General features: G+C 47.5%; 4 protein-coding genes across 6 annotated transcripts; 1 reads left to right on the top strand and 3 right to left on the bottom strand.

Annotated features, from left to right (window-relative positions):
- Positions 1-43: 43 nt before the first annotated feature.
- On the bottom strand, positions 44-2,462 carry LOC117890729. Of its 2 annotated transcripts, XM_034795782.1 has the most exons (6): positions 2,066-2,462; positions 1,770-2,013; positions 1,135-1,709; positions 872-1,071; positions 447-819; positions 44-392 (listed from the first exon to the last, which is right to left on the bottom strand). In XM_034795782.1, exons 1-6 carry the CDS (start codon positions 2,255-2,257, stop codon positions 294-296), a joined length of 1,683 nt encoding a protein of 560 aa, XP_034651673.1. In that variant the 5' UTR covers positions 2,258-2,462; the 3' UTR covers positions 44-293. The 2 variants fall into 2 exon arrangements, with proteins under 2 accessions (XP_034651673.1, XP_034651672.1); XM_034795781.1 differs by having other exon boundaries at positions 1,135-2,013.
- Positions 2,463-3,293: 831 nt separating this feature from the next.
- LOC117890784 (60S ribosomal protein L23) lies at positions 3,294-4,251 on the top strand. Its single transcript, XM_034795856.1, has 4 exons — positions 3,294-3,421; positions 3,553-3,636; positions 3,705-3,832; positions 4,007-4,251. Exons 1-4 carry the CDS (start codon positions 3,409-3,411, stop codon positions 4,202-4,204), a joined length of 423 nt encoding a protein of 140 aa, XP_034651747.1. The 5' UTR covers positions 3,294-3,408; the 3' UTR covers positions 4,205-4,251.
- LOC117890721 (inactivation-no-after-potential D protein) lies at positions 4,246-7,054 on the bottom strand. 2 transcript variants are annotated; one of them, XM_034795763.1, is made up of 9 exons: positions 6,825-7,054; positions 6,153-6,736; positions 5,998-6,088; positions 5,593-5,948; positions 5,299-5,523; positions 5,130-5,241; positions 4,929-5,068; positions 4,574-4,870; positions 4,246-4,514 (listed from the first exon to the last, which is right to left on the bottom strand). In XM_034795763.1, exons 1-9 carry the CDS (start codon positions 6,862-6,864, stop codon positions 4,326-4,328), a joined length of 2,034 nt encoding a protein of 677 aa, XP_034651654.1. In that variant the 5' UTR covers positions 6,865-7,054; the 3' UTR covers positions 4,246-4,325. The 2 variants fall into 2 exon arrangements, with proteins under 2 accessions (XP_034651654.1, XP_034651655.1); XM_034795764.1 differs by having other exon boundaries at positions 6,828-7,053.
- Positions 7,055-9,376: 2,322 nt separating this feature from the next.
- On the bottom strand, positions 9,377-10,227 carry LOC117890771 (proteasome subunit alpha type-2-like). The gene is made up of 2 exons (XM_034795842.1): positions 9,893-10,227; positions 9,377-9,835 (listed from the first exon to the last, which is right to left on the bottom strand). The coding sequence occupies exons 1-2, from the start codon at positions 10,180-10,182 to the stop codon at positions 9,412-9,414; spliced, it is 714 nt and encodes a 237-aa protein (XP_034651733.1). The 5' UTR covers positions 10,183-10,227; the 3' UTR covers positions 9,377-9,411.
- Positions 10,228-16,479: the final 6,252 nt, after the last annotated feature.

The raw sequence follows: 16,479 nt of genomic DNA, 5'->3' as shown, positions 1-16,479 counted from the left end.
GTTTGTCTTACTTTCAAGCATAAATCAGGCAAAGGACAGCGACTTGTCGGAGGATTTATGTAACTTAGTATTTTATTACACGTAAATAATAAAAAGAAAAGCAGGACAGCGTTTGCCTTAAAATAAAATAAAACGATTCGTTTCACTACCAGATAAAAATTAAGAAAACAACTGGGACATTCCATGTCAACAAAAAAAAATAACGTAAAAAACAAAAAACGCGACTAGGCGACTGTGAATTGAATATGAATGAATATTATATATGATTAGTGGTCAAAATGGTAAATGGGCTGCTAGGTTTGCAAGCAGCGACGCACCAGGCCCGAGTCTATCAGCGAAAGATTTATATTAACATTATCCCCGTCGACGAGCACCACATGCGCAATGTTGTCCTGAAAGATTTAAATGCGTATCTCCCCTTCAAAGTTATAATGTAAGCCTCCTACCTTGATTGCCTCCACTTTTGCGAAGAGTCTGCGGTAGCTCACTTGTTGTTTGAACGTGGCAACAGCCTTCGCGGACCAGCGCGGACTCTTGAACGGTGACACATAAGCCAGTCGGCCTTGTATTGCTTGCGGAGGCATGTTGGCGAATTGGTTCATTAGAAACTTGACGTCCTTGGTGTAAACGGTATCTATTACGCCCGTATCGATGAGCTCCACCTCGATGGTCTTGCGCACGTTGTCCGTACGTTGGCTGACGATCTTGGCACGCTCCCACACCGATGAATTGCTGGGGCAGACGACACACAGGTGGCCGGGCGTCAGCAAGCACTGGGGCATTGTGAACGTTGTAGAATCCAAGTTTTTGTAGACTTCCCTGCAAACAATACAGTGAATAAGAGAAACTCTGAAGAACGGCATTGCCTTACTGTATGTTGTCTGAAAATGTATGATATGCGTCGTAGTCGTCGTATATCCAGAAGTGGAAGCTATGCGGATTGGTCACCTCCACAAGCTGCAAGAAGTAGCGCTCGTCTACTTTGAGATCTTTTTCCAAGTCGCGACGCTGCAGCTGGTAATCGGAGCGAACGGTGTCACGCGGATAGTCGACACCAAGAACTCGTTGATCCTGCAAGAGAAGTAACGTTTTAGGGTGATATATTTCCCTTTGCAATGGATAGCCACATATTACCACAGCATATGCTGGAAAGGCATCACTCTCGCTGCAATCATCGCTCGAGGAATCGTAATCGAAGGATTTATCCTCTTGTTTGTCGTCGAGTTCAAGCGGAAGACTTTCTGCTTTCCCCAGTTCTACGACTGGTTCTTCTTCAGGAGCCGTCACATTGGTTAGTTTCACATCAGACACTGGTGCAGAGACATTAGAGCCGAGTTTATCGTCGTTGCAGCTGAAGGGTTCAATGGGCACTTGCTTCGCATCAGATACATTCTTCTCCTGTGCCTTCGTCTCGCCAGTGGGAGCATCATCAACAATGGATAGATCATTGAATGACTTCACCATGGAATCTAAAGCTTGAGTTGGCTTTGGCTGTTCAATTTCGATTGGAGTCGAACTGCGCAAGGGCATATGAGTCGAAGGGCGTGCCGGAGGAGGCTTCTTAACTTGATATGGGATACGAATGGGTTGCACTTGTGTGTGCATATTATACATTCCCTGCTGATGTGCAGCTGGATAAACGATCGGATTGACTCTCATCTGAGGTTTGAACGGGTTGATTGGACGATTTTGCTGGAAGTTGTTCATGTGAAAGTAAACAGGAGGCTGCTGCATAAGGGGATTCAAGTACTGATAGTTAGGGAACATTACTGGTTGTCTCATTGGTGGCTGAAACTGATTAACCGGGTAGTACATGTGTCCAGGCGAGGCGTTCCTTACAGACTCGTTGATAAAGACCAAATCTGATGGCGTCGTGTCATATAGAGGTTTACGTTCACTTAGAATTCTGGGACGTCTGGTCGTCTTTTTCTGGCACTTGACGAATTTCTGGATGTGTTCCGACTCTGCAGTTGCCACTGGCCGCACAATAGCCGTATGTCCGGTGCCGGTCACCTGTGGATTAGTGTGATTTGAATATGCTACGAAGCCCATACTTCACTCATACCTGTACAATGTCCGGAAGGGAGCGAAGAAAATGCTCCAAGTCTTTGTAGCCGAGCTGGTGGTACGGCACATCTGCGCCCACCATCTCCCTGTAGTCGCGATTCAGTTGCAGGAGCGACATTACCTGAGGCGACGAAACCAGCACAGAGTGCACCATCTTCTTTACGACGCCTAATTGTTCGGTTTGATCCATATTAAACAGCACAATAAGTACACATGTATGAGAATATGCGTAGTAGATTGCCGCCTCGTTAGCGCCAAAAATGTACAGAAGTGTGTGGCCGAATGAAGTGCAGGCAAAACCCACAGCGCAACATTAAATTTTAAGTGGGTGGCACTTTAACGTAAACATTAACTTTAAAGGTGCTTTAAATTCGTATCTTCTGTGCTTTTGTCTTATTTATTTATTTTTTTTTTATATTTAATCGCTACTGCGAAATTGATTGGACCAGGTACTTCAGTTTTGAGTTGAGTGTTGAATATTACTGAAAATTTTGTTGTTAGTGTTAGATCGGGTTTGGGACTTTCTTGTCAGGGAAATCCTCTGCTTTATAAAAGGACGCCGCCGTATGTAGAAATAACTGGACTTATGCACGTGGTTGCCATATCGTTTGGTAATGGTCGATCCCATACGCCATGGGCTGGCTCATAACTTCGTTTGTCAACTCGCGAACTAGTTCATTCCCTTGAATATCTGGCAGCACCACATTTAGTATCGATATTATTACCTTTTAATTATTATTCATATTAAACATATTAAAATAATAATTTTTTATTCTAATTCTAGTGTTCGTTCGGCAAACAACTCTTTTTTGAGTACAAAATTCTCAGTAACTTTTTATAATATTCAACACAAAACTGAAGTACCTGGTCAATGCGGACTCATCTCTGCGACCAACCAATTTCGCTGTAGCGATTAAATATCAAAAAAAAAAAAAAATAATAATTTTAGTTAGAAATATTTATATTTTTTATCTGATTTGGCTAATAAGTATTTATGATTATTTATAATAAGCAAAATAGATTCTTCAGTCGGATGGCTTTTTGTTTCAGTGTTAAAAGTCTTTGCAAGCAGATATATCAAATAGAACAACAACATCGAGGAAAATGAATTAAGACTTCGGTATATTACGGTATATTATGAAAATGTGATGGTATTTGTTGGTATATTTTTTAGATCTGCGGTCACACTGACCGTTCTTTCTTTTTCTTATCACACAATAGTATCGATCCGAACAATACAAATAAACGATAAGTAACAACATATCGATATATATTCAACATCCCTAGCTGAACTAAACGAACCAGTTCTTTCTTTTTACTTCCTGTTCCGAACGCTGCAAAATGTCGAAGAGAGGTAAAAATTCTAAAAATAATCCAATTAAACCGACTTAAAAATGTGCCATCCATGAAAAGCAATTGTGCAACGACCATAAGTGTAAAGAAATGTAGTGGTTTAACTAAATATTTGTGTTTTTCGTCGTTTAGGACGTGGTGGTACCGCGGGAGGTAAATTCCGCATCTCCCTAGGTTTGCCTGTTGGCGCCGTGATGAACTGCGCTGATAATACTGGTAAGTGTGCATGCAAATACCGACTCCAAGTGTCGTCTGCTAATGCTAGCTGTGTTAATGCATTCCAGGTGCCAAGAACTTGTATGTTATTGCCGTGCACGGTATTCGTGGTCGTCTGAATCGTCTGCCTGCTGCTGGCGTCGGTGACATGTTTGTGGCCACCGTGAAGAAGGGCAAGCCAGAGCTCAGGAAGAAGGTGAGTGTTATTGCATGGTTTTCGACGCTAGATGTGAGTGTGAAATGTACAGAGCGGCAAATTGGAAGACTTTCAGTGAAAATGCTCAGAGTCAACACACTAAATCACACCTACCGTCTAGTGCCTATGTGCTTTGTGTTTGGTTGCTAATTTTTGTCTCATGTTCTCTTTTAGGTTATGCCTGCCGTGGTGATTCGGCAGCGCAAGCCGTTCCGCAGGAGGGACGGGGTGTTTATATACTTTGAAGACAATGCCGGGGTCATAGTAAACAACAAGGGCGAAATGAAGGGGTCGGCCATCACCGGGCCTGTGGCCAAGGAATGCGCTGATCTGTGGCCCCGTATCGCATCGAATGCAAGCTCCATAGCCTAAGGAATTTCCTTACGAATAAACCCATAACGGAACGCAGTTTGTTTTCACTTAACAGTTTGTCGGATCTTTTATTCAATGGATTGGACTGCTGTCGCAGCTCTGGAGGAAGTTTTCCCGCCTTTTACTTGGGCGCTTCGGTGCGCAGCGTGGGCTTCGGTCGTGTCACCTCCATCGATATTTTGCCATTGGCGCCCTTGAACAGCGCGAAGCACACCTGGAACGTGAGCCCCTCCAGTGCATCGCCATTCAGCTTGCTAATGATGTCACCGCGTTGCAGCTTGCTGTCGATCTCCGGATATTGTCCTGGGACCTGCAGGGACGAGTGATTCTTAGTAGTGCAAAAGCCACGCTGTACCCTCGGCCACTCACGATATCCGCGATGGTGCAGCCAAGCTCGTTGGGCGCAAGGGAGAGACCGAGCTCCTTGCCCGCCTTCTTCATGAAGTCCACGTTGAACTTTTCCAGCTCGGGTGGATCGGCGCGAAAGACGGTGAAATTGACGCATCTCTCGTACGTCACGTGGAACAGTTGGTGCACCTTCAGCGTGGTCATGCTGCCAACGTGTACCGGCCCGCCATTCACGTCGGTAATGTGATCGAATATCTTCAGGCGGTTGTCCGCGGCCACTGCTCCCTCCGGGTAGATGTGTGTGATGACACAGCCAGTCTGAAAAAGTTGAGTTGAGGTTGAGTTGTGCTACCGCCCCACTGGTGCGCTGCCTTACCTTGACGTGGTTGTTCTTGCCGCCAGTGACTATGACGCCCAGCGGCTTCTTCTCAACCTTCACCTCAATGAGGATCTTTTTGTTGGGCTTAATCTCGGCTGTGGCGGGCTCCTGCGGCTTCTCCGCCTCCTTCTTGGCCTCTGCAGGAGAACAGCGAAGAGTGGTTAATGGTGGAAGGGCTCGCCCCCTGCACTTTCTTACCCTCCTTCTTCTTGTCCTCCGCCTCCTTTTCGGCGCGTATGGACTCTTCGCTCTTGAGTGTCAGCAGGATCATGGTGACAACGCCCTCGGCCCGCTTGATCAGACCCGTTGCCTGAGAGCATGTGGAATTAGTCTCGGACTAGAGGGCATGCCGCCCCGTGCTACTCACTTCATCGTAGTTCGACTCCATGGTCACGTCCTGGTTGATGGCCAGCAGCATGTCGCCCACTTTGACGCCCGCCGCCTCTGCATTGGAGCCCTCGCGCAAGTCGGAGATGAAGATGCCGCTGCCCACCTCCACGTGCTTGCCGTAGATAACCATGATGCCCAGGAAGCCCTCCTTGCGCACCTGCACCGAGCGTGCCTTTGGGTATTGGTCGAAGATGAACTTGGTCTGTGGATGAGAAGCAGCAACAGAGGATTAGCTTCCTGTGGCTTCTGTTTAGAAGTGCTTCTCGCTTGCCTCGTCGCACGACGCTGGGAACTTCTTGATGGGCTTCACGCACATGCCCTCATCGTTGGGCTTGCGTCGCGATGTGATCAGCACGAGCTTCTCGCCTTCCACGTTCTTGAAGATGGCGGAGGCGTTCAAGTGGCAGCGGTTCTTCAGCACGTTGCCGTTCACCTCGACGATCTCGTCGCCGGGCTTGAAGTCCACGCTGGCGAATGTGCCGTTGGTGTCGACGCCCGCCACAAAGCAGGCCATCTTCTGGCGATCCTTGTGGCCGGCCAGGGCGATGCCCAGCGGCTTGCTGGCCGGACGCTGCACCTCGATGCGGCGCAGATCCTTCATCATGTTGTACCGCTTGTTGATCTTGGCTGTGGGAGAGCAGATTAGCCACAGCATGGACCGCATTCGCAGACTCACCCATCGTGTATCCGAACTCGTCCTCCTGCTCCTTGTCGCGCTCCTTCTCCTGCTTGTTCAGCTTGCAGTTGCCCGCAGAGGCGCGATCAATCTGTGGGGCAGAGAATGCACATCACAGCCGGGGAATGTTTTAGGGCAAAGGAACCGACACCCACCTCATAGCCCGCCTCCGTGCGGATGCGTCCGGTCATGTCGCGGGTATCCTCATCGTCCTCGTCCGCATAGTTGCTCGCCGCGTGCTTGTTCCGCATGGAGGCCGTGAATGTTTGGTTCCGCTTCTGCATCGTGGGCTGCCTGTTCATGCCCATGCCTTGCCCTTGCCCCTGTCCCTGGCTTTGGCTCTGGCTCTGGCCCATGCCCATGGTGTTGATGGGGACCTGCTCCTGGTTGAACTTGTTCTTGGCCTGCATGTAGCCATTGCTGCGCGGATCGTTCTGCTTGGACTGCTCCTCGCTCTTGTCGTAGGTCTGTATCTCCAGGTCGATCTTGAAGTCGGCCTCCTTGATGAGATCGATGACCGCCTGCTCGGTGGAGTGGCGCACATCCTTTCCGTTCAGCGAGAGAATGCGATCGCCCACCTTCAGCCTGCCGCACGAGTGGGCGGGACTATCGGGCACGATGCCTTTGATGAATATTCCTGTGGTCTTCGTATTGGGCGAGTCCTTCACCTCCCCGCGCACTATGCAGATGCCGAAGGACTTCTTGCCCGTCTTGTCCAGCGTCACCATGTGAATGAGTTCTGCAAAAGCCAAGGGAGTAACAGTTCAGTTGGCTCGTGGCCACGTTTCAAGGTCAAGTTCCCAGGGGCAAATTCGATTAGCACTGACCACCACCAGCGGCGCCTGATTTTCCCTGGAACTGCACCATTGCGGATGACTTGGATCGGCTGCTACTGCTTTGAACACTCCACTCACTGGCCGCACATTAAGGCAACGTTTAAATATATTTTATTTTATTTTTATTTCAATTTTTTGTGGCTTATATTTATTTTTTACGATTTTTGAATGTTCCGCGGCGGCAGCGCCCGTTTTGAGCCGATGGAAAAGTGCGCCTAAACTGATTTCACAATTAGCTGGCGGACACATTCATGCTAACTGACTTAGTGGCCATTCTATTTTGAGTATGATTTTCGTATCGATTACACTAGTGAGCAGGTTTCGGGCTGCAGTTGATTGCCAGTGGCTTGAAAGAAATACTTTTGCAGCGCAGTGCTATCGATCTGACGGTGGTGCTTCTGCCGTTGCATTGAGTAACTATCGCTGGCTGTTATGACCACCACCCAACCCACTCTCAGGCTGTCCAGCTCTCCCAAGTCTGTCACAACATGGAGGCAGGGCAGCAAACTCGTCCCCCCGTGCCTTTATTGTCCATAACACCTTATTAATTTCGATTGGGCGTTTCGGCCGGCCAGGGCAGAGCAAAAAAACACTTCGCCAGCGGAAGCCTCCTAAGTTTTGTCCACAAATGCCCATCGATTTTAGACATTTCTTTCGTTGCACCCACAACGGACCCAACGCAGGTGCAGTCTCAGACCTGAATGGAAATAAGTGCAGAATAATAAACCGCAAAGAACGCAGAAAGTTGCCCAAAAGAGCTAGCAAAGAGGATTTGAGTTTATGGCGGAATTTTGAGAGGCAGAAGCTGCCAACACAACATTTTCGGCAGAAATTAATGATAGGATCCATAACAGAAGATTGCTGCATGGTGAAATTACCAACAAGGTACTTCTGCTGTGGGGAGCACCAATAACTTATTCACCACGCTCAGAGCGACAAGCGCCAGAAAGGGATGGAGATGGAGATATTGGTCACCGCAAGAGACTCCGCTGTGGTGAAGACGTCACCTTGCAAGTAAATTGCTTGGTTTTGCATAGATTTATTCTTTGGCTTGAAGATCATGAAAAATAAGTGAAAGCAATGAAATATTTTTGTCATTTAATAACAGCAAAACTATATAGTGATAGACTCCCATCCGAAGAGCTGATTGACAGTAAGGAGGGTTGCGGCGCAATTGAATAAAAGTTTTTGGATTGCTTGGCTGCTGCCATTCGAGTGGCAAATGAATTCAATTTGTGTGTGCGAGCGAGGTCTTAAATTCATAATCAAGATTTGCATTTTAATGCCATTGCCAGACGGTCGAGGGAGTGGGGGGAGGGCTGGTCGGGGAGGGCGCTACGCAAACATTTCCATTAAATGCGAGTAGAAAATTGCTAAGCGAGGGAAAAGGCAAAGCAAAACTAGAGTAAACACATGCTCAAAGAGCGTGCCATCAAACGGGTGGGAAATGAAACTGGAAAATGGCCCCACAGCTCAGATGTGGTCGGTGGTGGGGCTGGAGGGGTGTGCGGGCAAACGTCAACGACTGCGGAACGATGTTGGAAATTAATTTCATAATAAAAAAGCGTAAGGAAACCCATTTGATAAAACAATTTCCTTTTTGCCTCCCAACAGTCATGTTTTGTTAGTAAAGTAAATTCGAGTGAGAGAGAGAGAGGGAGAGCGGGAGACAGAGGAGAAAAGCAAAAGAATAGAAGCAGTGAAAATGAGCTTAACTTTCCCCAGCCTCACATCCTGTCCAGGATCCATATGTATGCGCTGCTGCACAGCCATTGGCTGCCTCTGTGGCCACACCCCGCGCAATGGCTGCTGCTTTTCGGCAGTCATTGCCTCTCGCTCTAGCCTTCCCTGCGAGCAGTGCTGCCTGCGTCGCAGTCGGCGCATTTAGTTAACTGAAGTGATTTTGCACAGGCGACGACACAGCTACACAGAGAGTGAGAGAATGAGAGAGAGGGAGAGGGAGCGACAGACTCTCTCTGGTCTTATGTAAGTGGCTCTGCTACACGTGCACGTGTGTGTGTGTGTGTGCAGGTATGGGTGTGGGCGAATCCGTTGTTGACTTGTTCTCGTGTTGTACTTACATGCAGTTATATCAAATTGCTAATAATCGTCTAGCAGGCACTCCAGAGTGCGTCCTGGAAATGAATAAGAATTACAGTTTTCTGCGCAAAAACACTTCACACAAAGATTTGGAATAATATGGAAATTGTGCCTGTACGTTCCACCCAACATGCCATGGAGAGGGAAGAGCAAGAGGAGAGCCATTCCTAAGTAGAGTACAGGCGGAGGCAGGGAAGACTCTTTTTAGATGGGAGGCATTAATGAAATTCTTAATATTCGTAGATATCCCTAGCCCCTAAGGTATCCTTTAGATTGAAATGGAATCTGTGTGTGTCTGTGTGCAACATTTACAGGATAAGTGGATGGAAATAGACAACAGATAGGAATAGCTTCTAATTGCAAAAGAGTTACTAAATGTGAGGCATTTTCTGTTTCATTTTCTATCTTTATGGCCATATAGGGATTCGGTATCCATGTGGGTAATAGCTTCGTATGCAGTTTTAATCCTCTATAAATACTAAACACAATCGGCATAAAACTCATCCACAATATCAAACTCCACACACTCAAATCCCTCTGGATAGGCAATCCCCATTTGAATGGCGTCGCTGGGCAAGGGAGCCTTCTGCTCCTCCTCATAACCTTTCTTTAGGGCCCACAGTGCCGCGTTGATGGCGTCTTCTACTTTGAGTTTCGTGGTGTATCGCTGCTCCAGGAGTTTCGTGCATTCGGCAGCATTACGACCCAGTGCAAAGGCCTTTCTGGGGCAGTAAGAGCCGTCGGCACTGCATGCGTACAGCTGTGGCAAGCCCTTGTCCCAGCCAGCGATCAGCAGGGCAGCTCCAAAGGGTCGCGCACTCGCGGAGTGGGTGTGCTCCTGCATGAGAGATGCCAGGCAGTGTGCCAATTGCTTAACTTCGACGGGAACGCCATTGATCAGCCTATGGGATAGTATAAAAAACTTCAGCGGCAATCATCAACAAGTTTCAGCTTATTACTTCATGTTTTGGGCACCTTTCTGGGCATGCTTTTTGAGCATGTGAAAGTCGCCACTCAATCCGGAATAAGTCATTCCCATCATGGCGTCTATGGAGGCCACGTGTAGAATGCCGCGCGGCTCCATCAGTGGCGAAGACACTCTCGTTGCTGTGCCAATGACAACGCCATCGGCTGCCACGATGCCCACGGAGGTGCTGCCCTTGGATACCGCTCCCAGGGCGTACAACGATTGCTCCACAACTCCCTGGCCATTGAAGACGCAGGGGGAAAAATTGAAGCCTTCAGCCATCTTTTTTTGTTGGAAATGAACACAAAACTTGTTGACCAAACAGCCGACTGCTACGCCTACTCAGCCAACTAAGTAAGTAATCAGTACAGAGCGGAGTTTAAACTTTAATTAATTTCGAGTCTTCAGATTCAATCGAACTGAAACTTCAGCTTGTGGGGAAAACTCTTTGGGAAGTGCAGCCAAGGCGCAACAGGCGCTGCTCCCTCTACGAAACTCCCTCCAAAGATACATAAAACAAAAGCGGGGAGCGGGGGCAAACCAACTGAATATTCGCACGACGTTTAAGGACATCTACAAACAATTACGGCCGAGTACATGTGTTCCATGTGGCAGGCAGGCAGGCAGGCAGTCAGCCATCATCCCAACGCCAGGCCAAAGTTTGCATGACGCACGGAATGCCCGCCTCTGGGCGCACGGATTATAGATATTTGTGTTTACTACGGATGTATAATGTCCTCATAACTTCAGTACATGAACGTGATAGAGCAAATAATGGTGCCCACATGAAGCGGCAGGACACAGCACGCAGCACGCAGGACTCGCAGCTGAGCACTTGCAGCCCCTTTGGATGGGTGCTGAAATGAGACTTAGTGGATTACGCTACGCTCTACATTAAAACTCAATTTGAATGACAACGCGTAAGCAAATAATTGTCCTTTTGCGACCCGCCAATGTCCTTAGCTTGCCTCAAGTGCTGCCTCTCCACTTCTGTTGCTGCTGCTGCTGCTGCTGCTTTTGCTGCTGCCTCAAAAGTTTGCTCTCCACACGGTAGTAAGTTATTCAAATATTGAGTTTTTCCAACTCGCTCACAGCCGCCAGGCCATCCACCCGCCCTCTGGTGTGCATGTGCGCAGGGTCACAGCCGGACCGACCGACCGTGTGGGGTTGGGTGCCGAAAAGCGAGTCCCGTCCCTCATCCGTAGACGCAGCCCTTTGTTTGAGTTGTTCGCTCCTCAAAATACGTTTGATTTGTTTGCTGTGGCCCATGGCCCGAGGCGAGAGCAGAAGAGATCTTAAGCTGCATGTAAATGCGTTAAATTAAATTTCAAAGCACAATGACAATCGAATCGTTGGACGGATTGCAGGACTCGACAATTTGGGCTGTCAACTGTAATGCGATTATGGGAATAAAGATTTGCTGGATCCAAATGGGACTTATTCGGACTGGTCATAGGAGCAGGCGGGAGGGCGCTCTCCTCCTGAAGGATGCCCCATCGAAACAGCCTCTCCACGCTCTCCATCCCCATGCCTGACTGCACATTCAATATTGTTGATTTTGGACACTGATAGGCCTATCTGCTCTCACCGCACGTGTTCGCACTTCGCGGCACTCGGGCACGTGCTAACTTGTTTGCGCCATCACCATCAATGCCAACAAATATTTACGAGTGTTGTGCACATTTTATTTGCAACACAAATTGGTAATATCGGAGTCCCGCGTGCGGCGTGCGGGCTGTGCCTGTCCTCTATTTTCTTTTCATTTGTCGCCATGTCGCCCAGCCCACATCGCTTTGATCTTACCAATTGATTTACACTAACGATTATTTAATGAAATTCCACAGGCAAGCCACCCCCTCTCTGTTGTCCTGACAGGAAGTGTGAATTACCCAACACCCACTCCACGGGGCGTGCCACACGTGTCCGCTGGGAACTTATTAAGCGTGTCGCTCCCGCTCCCCTGCTGGATTTTGATTCTTTCTGGTTTGATTTAAATTTCGCGCTCAAGTGTGAATGTGTTGTCTCGTTGTCTCTTTTGTGGAGTGTTTCCATGTCTACGGATGAGCAATTAATGAGGAGAGAGAGGGAGAGTGAAAAGGCCTCCGATGGAGCTTCAATTGAAGTCTTTGGAATGAAGATTTCTTGCCAGTAGTTTTCTTATAGATATGTATATCCATACTTCCCTATTATAATCCTTCATCAGGTAACATCTAGTGCCCAACCTTTGTCGCACCACTTTGCATCAACCCCAAGGGGGAACTAACTTTGACTTCATAATCCTCGAAACCAAAACAAATAAACGATTATCCTTTATGGGCAGCAGTTGCTGGCATCGGATCAGCGTTGGTTATGGGCATTACCAACTGTCCAAATAGCTGCCACGCCCCAACAGTTAAGAGAGCAAACGGCGCAGACGAGTGAAGTGAACGTTCCGATGTCCTGGACACATCCTTGGCTTTCGTTGCGTTGCGTTTCGTGGCATACGGACAAGTGACAATCATCCCACTTAATTGAATTCTGCGCTGCATAATAAATCAACTTAATGCGATCCAAGTACGCCAGAGGATGTCGACCAATTCAAAAAACTCAAGCAGATCCCACACACAGAGAGAGAGAGAGAGCGAAAGAGGAGGAAGGGATAGCTGGATGGGGATATCCTTTGGCTGCGGTTGTAAACGCAGCAGCAGCAGAAGCAGCAAATAAACAACAATAACACACTCTGCCATCGATGCCCACTTTCCCACACCAGAGCCACATTTGCAACCCATCCACGCCCGCTGTAATTTCCACACTTGTGCTGACACATTGAAAGGGCTTTGGATGCTTATTGTGCACCAGGAGAGGGTATGCTGAATAACAGGCTCGACTTGGCACAGATTAAACTCAAGGAGAAGCTAAAGGAATCACATTTAGAGCTCCACATAAAGTTTCAAGGCAACAATCGCTCGAGGCAAATGTTTTTGCTCCAATTAAAAATCAAACTCAAATAAACCCAAATCCGCATTTTCTCCATCACATATCTGCCATTTAAAGGGTATCTAGTGCGTCGACTTGCAGCGTTAACATTCCGTTTTTCTCTGGTTATTTATGAATTGAGAAATTGACATCCTGGCAGTGAGTGAAAAGAGGCGTTAAGGAGGCTTAGGCAGGGCTCTCGATTTTTATTGCCGAGGCTGCCTGCTGCTGCTTGTGCTGCTGCTGCCAAACAAGAGGCTTAGGCAAAAGGCACCAGGCATCATCCTCATCATCATCATCCGCAGCCACATCAAATGAACAAAACTGAATGAAATGAGGCACGAAACATCAGAGCACTTGCTGCTGCTGCTGCTGCTGCTGCCACAAACCCTTGTAGCCCAGCCCTCTGTACCCACCACTGAATGAGGATAAATCGAGCGTGAAATATGCTTGGGCAGGGGACAGGGGAGAGGCAGAGGTAGAGCATCCCATTGTTGTGCTTTCCACTTGTTGGCTGGCTTGGATCCTGGCTGCTGGCTCCTGCTGATGCTGATGCTGCTGCTGATGCTGGATGAAATTTTGCGGGTGCAGTTGCGCAATTTGTCCGCTGCCTGCTGTGATTTTTCCCATTGTCCTGGGTGGGTGGTTACTGATTCCTGATGTCCTTGTCCATCAAATTGAGCGTCACTCAAGTATTCAAGTGCCTGTATGTGTCTCTGCCCCTGCTCCAGATCCATGCCAGCCATCCTGCCATCCTGCAGATACTTCAAAGATTTAATAATGACATAAGAAGCGAAGCTATTAAGCCGGGAGCCAGGAGGCGGCCCGACCTCGAGTGTGTTTGCCTTAGCGATTCTCCAGGTGCCAGACACTCCGCAGCATCTCGAGCACAAATTAGTGGCAGTCCCCGCCAAGCAGGAGTCACTGTAGCCATTGTCCTGGCCGTTTACTGCTGCTGCTCCTTGCAGTCAAAGCAATTCAAGTGTCAAATCTTTTATTTGCCTTTTGCAGATTTCGCAATAAAAATTTGTATTGTCAAAGTCTGCGCTCATCCAAGCCCAATCCACAATCCCAGCCCCAGTATCCGTCTCAGCCAGTGCATCATCCCCCGCCCAATGCTTCGCTCCCTTTTATCCTCCTGTCCTCCATGTCCTTTGGTCGTTTGTTTGTGTGCAATAAATTTGCTGACAAAAGAAGGATTATTGCTGGATCATGCCGCTGCCTCAGCCTGAGCAGGATGTGGCTGTGGTGGCTCTGGCTCTGGCTCTAGCTCTAGTTCTTGCCAGCGTGCATTCCTGGGCGTTATTGTTTGCCCATAAGTTAATTGTTCGACGGCAAAAGCTTGAGTGCACCGCATCCTCACGCTCAACTGGCCGCCAAAAAGTCCTCCATCCTCCACCCATGGGTTCCATGCTGTGCCCAAGCGATGATTAACCGTAGACAGACAGGGGATGTGGCTGTCGTTGGACATGGACATGGATATGGCTACGAGAGGATAGCTGGATAGCTGGATGCTGGATGAGTTGGGTTGCAGTTTGCCAAACTGTCAATTGCCATGGCAACTAATGCTTAGGATGCTTCGGCTAAGCGAATATTTTTGAGGATTAGTTAGTGTTGAATGCAGTGGGAAGAGTGGTAGATATGTACATAAAAAAAGAAAGTATTTTAATCGAACTTAAATAAAGTACGCAAAGTATTTATAATGCAGATTGCCAAAAAGGCAATCGAAAGGAAATTCGATTTAGTTTGCGCTCTCTCTCTCTCTCTCTCTCTCTCTAATGCTTCGATTCGATATGCATGTGTGTATGTATATGTACAAATATATGTATGTACATACTCCATACATATTTAGGTATGTTTGCCAAGCATTTGATTTGATTTTTGCTTTTGTGTGAACAACTTTTTCTGGCCAAAAGCCATAAGAACCTTTGTTTGGCCATAAACAAGACGAAGGGAATGAATGCCGCAATAAATTTTCCGCAACTAAATTGGGAAACTGACACAATCCGTAGACCGTAATCCCCCCCGCACTTATCCACTGTCTCACCCACTCTCTCGCTCTCTCTCTCTCTCTCTTTAGCTGTCTCTATCTATCTAATACCAACACAAATCCAAACGGATGAGGATACATAACAAAACGCAATGCCACGCCCCTCTGAAGCTGGCCAAAAAATCATTGATTCGTTAGTGTAACGGAGTGGAAAAGAAGTTGGTAGAGAGAGGGGAATAGAGCGGGGGAAGAGAGTGGGATGGAGCAACAGAGGAGTGGGGGTAGAGATGTTTCGTATACAGCTAAACAGAATTGGAATAATGAAAATGGATGCCAAGTGAAAGAAACGATATCAATATTGTCCCCAATGGGAAGATGGCGGCCATTATTCTGCCGCTTTGCCTTTTGTGTTTGCGTGGGTGTGTGTGTGTGTGTGTGCTGTTCCATGTGTGCGTGTGTGTGTGTAACTTCCGCAAAACTGGAAAACTAATTTGAACAAAGTACAACAAATAAAAGTGACTACTGAATGTTTAATTTGAAAAGGGGAAGCCTCTGCACACCGAACACTGAAATCTGAACACTGAACAACACTGCAACAAAAACAAGAACAATAATGTCTAACAAGTGGGCAACAAAGCGAGTGAAAGGCTCTGGCACATGGTCCATATAACGACTAAAGAATACCCATTAATTTCTCTTAACAATCATAACTCTTTTTCCACCAAATATGTGGCTTAAAGAGCTATCTGATGGATCGGTGGATTAGGGCTATGGCAGAAATTATTTTTGATATAAAATAAAAAGCAAAAACAGAGGCAAAAGTCTTGGCAAATTTTTGTGTATTCCTTCTAGCTGCAAAAATTAACCGAAATATTCTCAAAACTGATGGGAAAGCAGGTCAAGTTGCTAACTAATTAATTACTACTAATTAATAATTACTATTGTTTGATAATTAACTTGATCGGGAATACATCTGCATGTGTACATCTCCATGACTACATTAAGATCGCATATACCCCAAAAGGGATGTGGAGATTACTGAGGTATAAACAGCGAAAATGAAAAGGAGAAATAATACAAAACTCGCATGGATACAAATACAGCAAACACATGTATACAGAATATCCGCACTCTTCCCTCCCCTCCCGCCTTCACCGTTCGACAATGCTCCGCTTTATTGTGTGGGAGAATGTTGGCGAAAATGGCGCATACCCGAAGTGGTTTGCGGAGGAGGGAGCGGCAGAACGAAACGAGAGAAATCGAGAGAAACGCCGACATACGGTTAGAAAAACATTCGCACATAAAAATGCTAACATTTGAACGAAAGAGCAGGGAGGAGGTGGGTAGGTGGGTAGCTCGGTAGGATGCCAGAGAGAGGGAAGGCGGCTGGGCGGCTGGGTGGTACCTCCATGTGGCTGACATAATGAAACATTATTAAGAGCCACGACGTCAAAGCTGCAGAAGGTATCTCAAAATTTGCGCAAAATGTTTATCCTCCCCTCAGCCACTAACCCTAGTCCCTGCTCCCACCTCACTCCCTTCCAACCACGCTGAGTTTTGGCTTCTGCAGCCTCGCAGTCGCAGTCGCAGTTGCTGTCGCAGCTCTCGCTGCCGTCTGCCAATTTGCCGTCGCA

This window comes from Drosophila subobscura, chromosome E, assembly GCF_008121235.1.
Source record: "Drosophila subobscura isolate 14011-0131.10 chromosome E, UCBerk_Dsub_1.0, whole genome shotgun sequence".
NCBI lineage: Eukaryota > Metazoa > Arthropoda > Insecta > Diptera > Drosophilidae > Drosophila > Drosophila subobscura.
The sequence above is the reverse complement of the archived record's forward strand: the minus strand, read 5'-3'. Positions and strand labels throughout refer to the sequence as shown.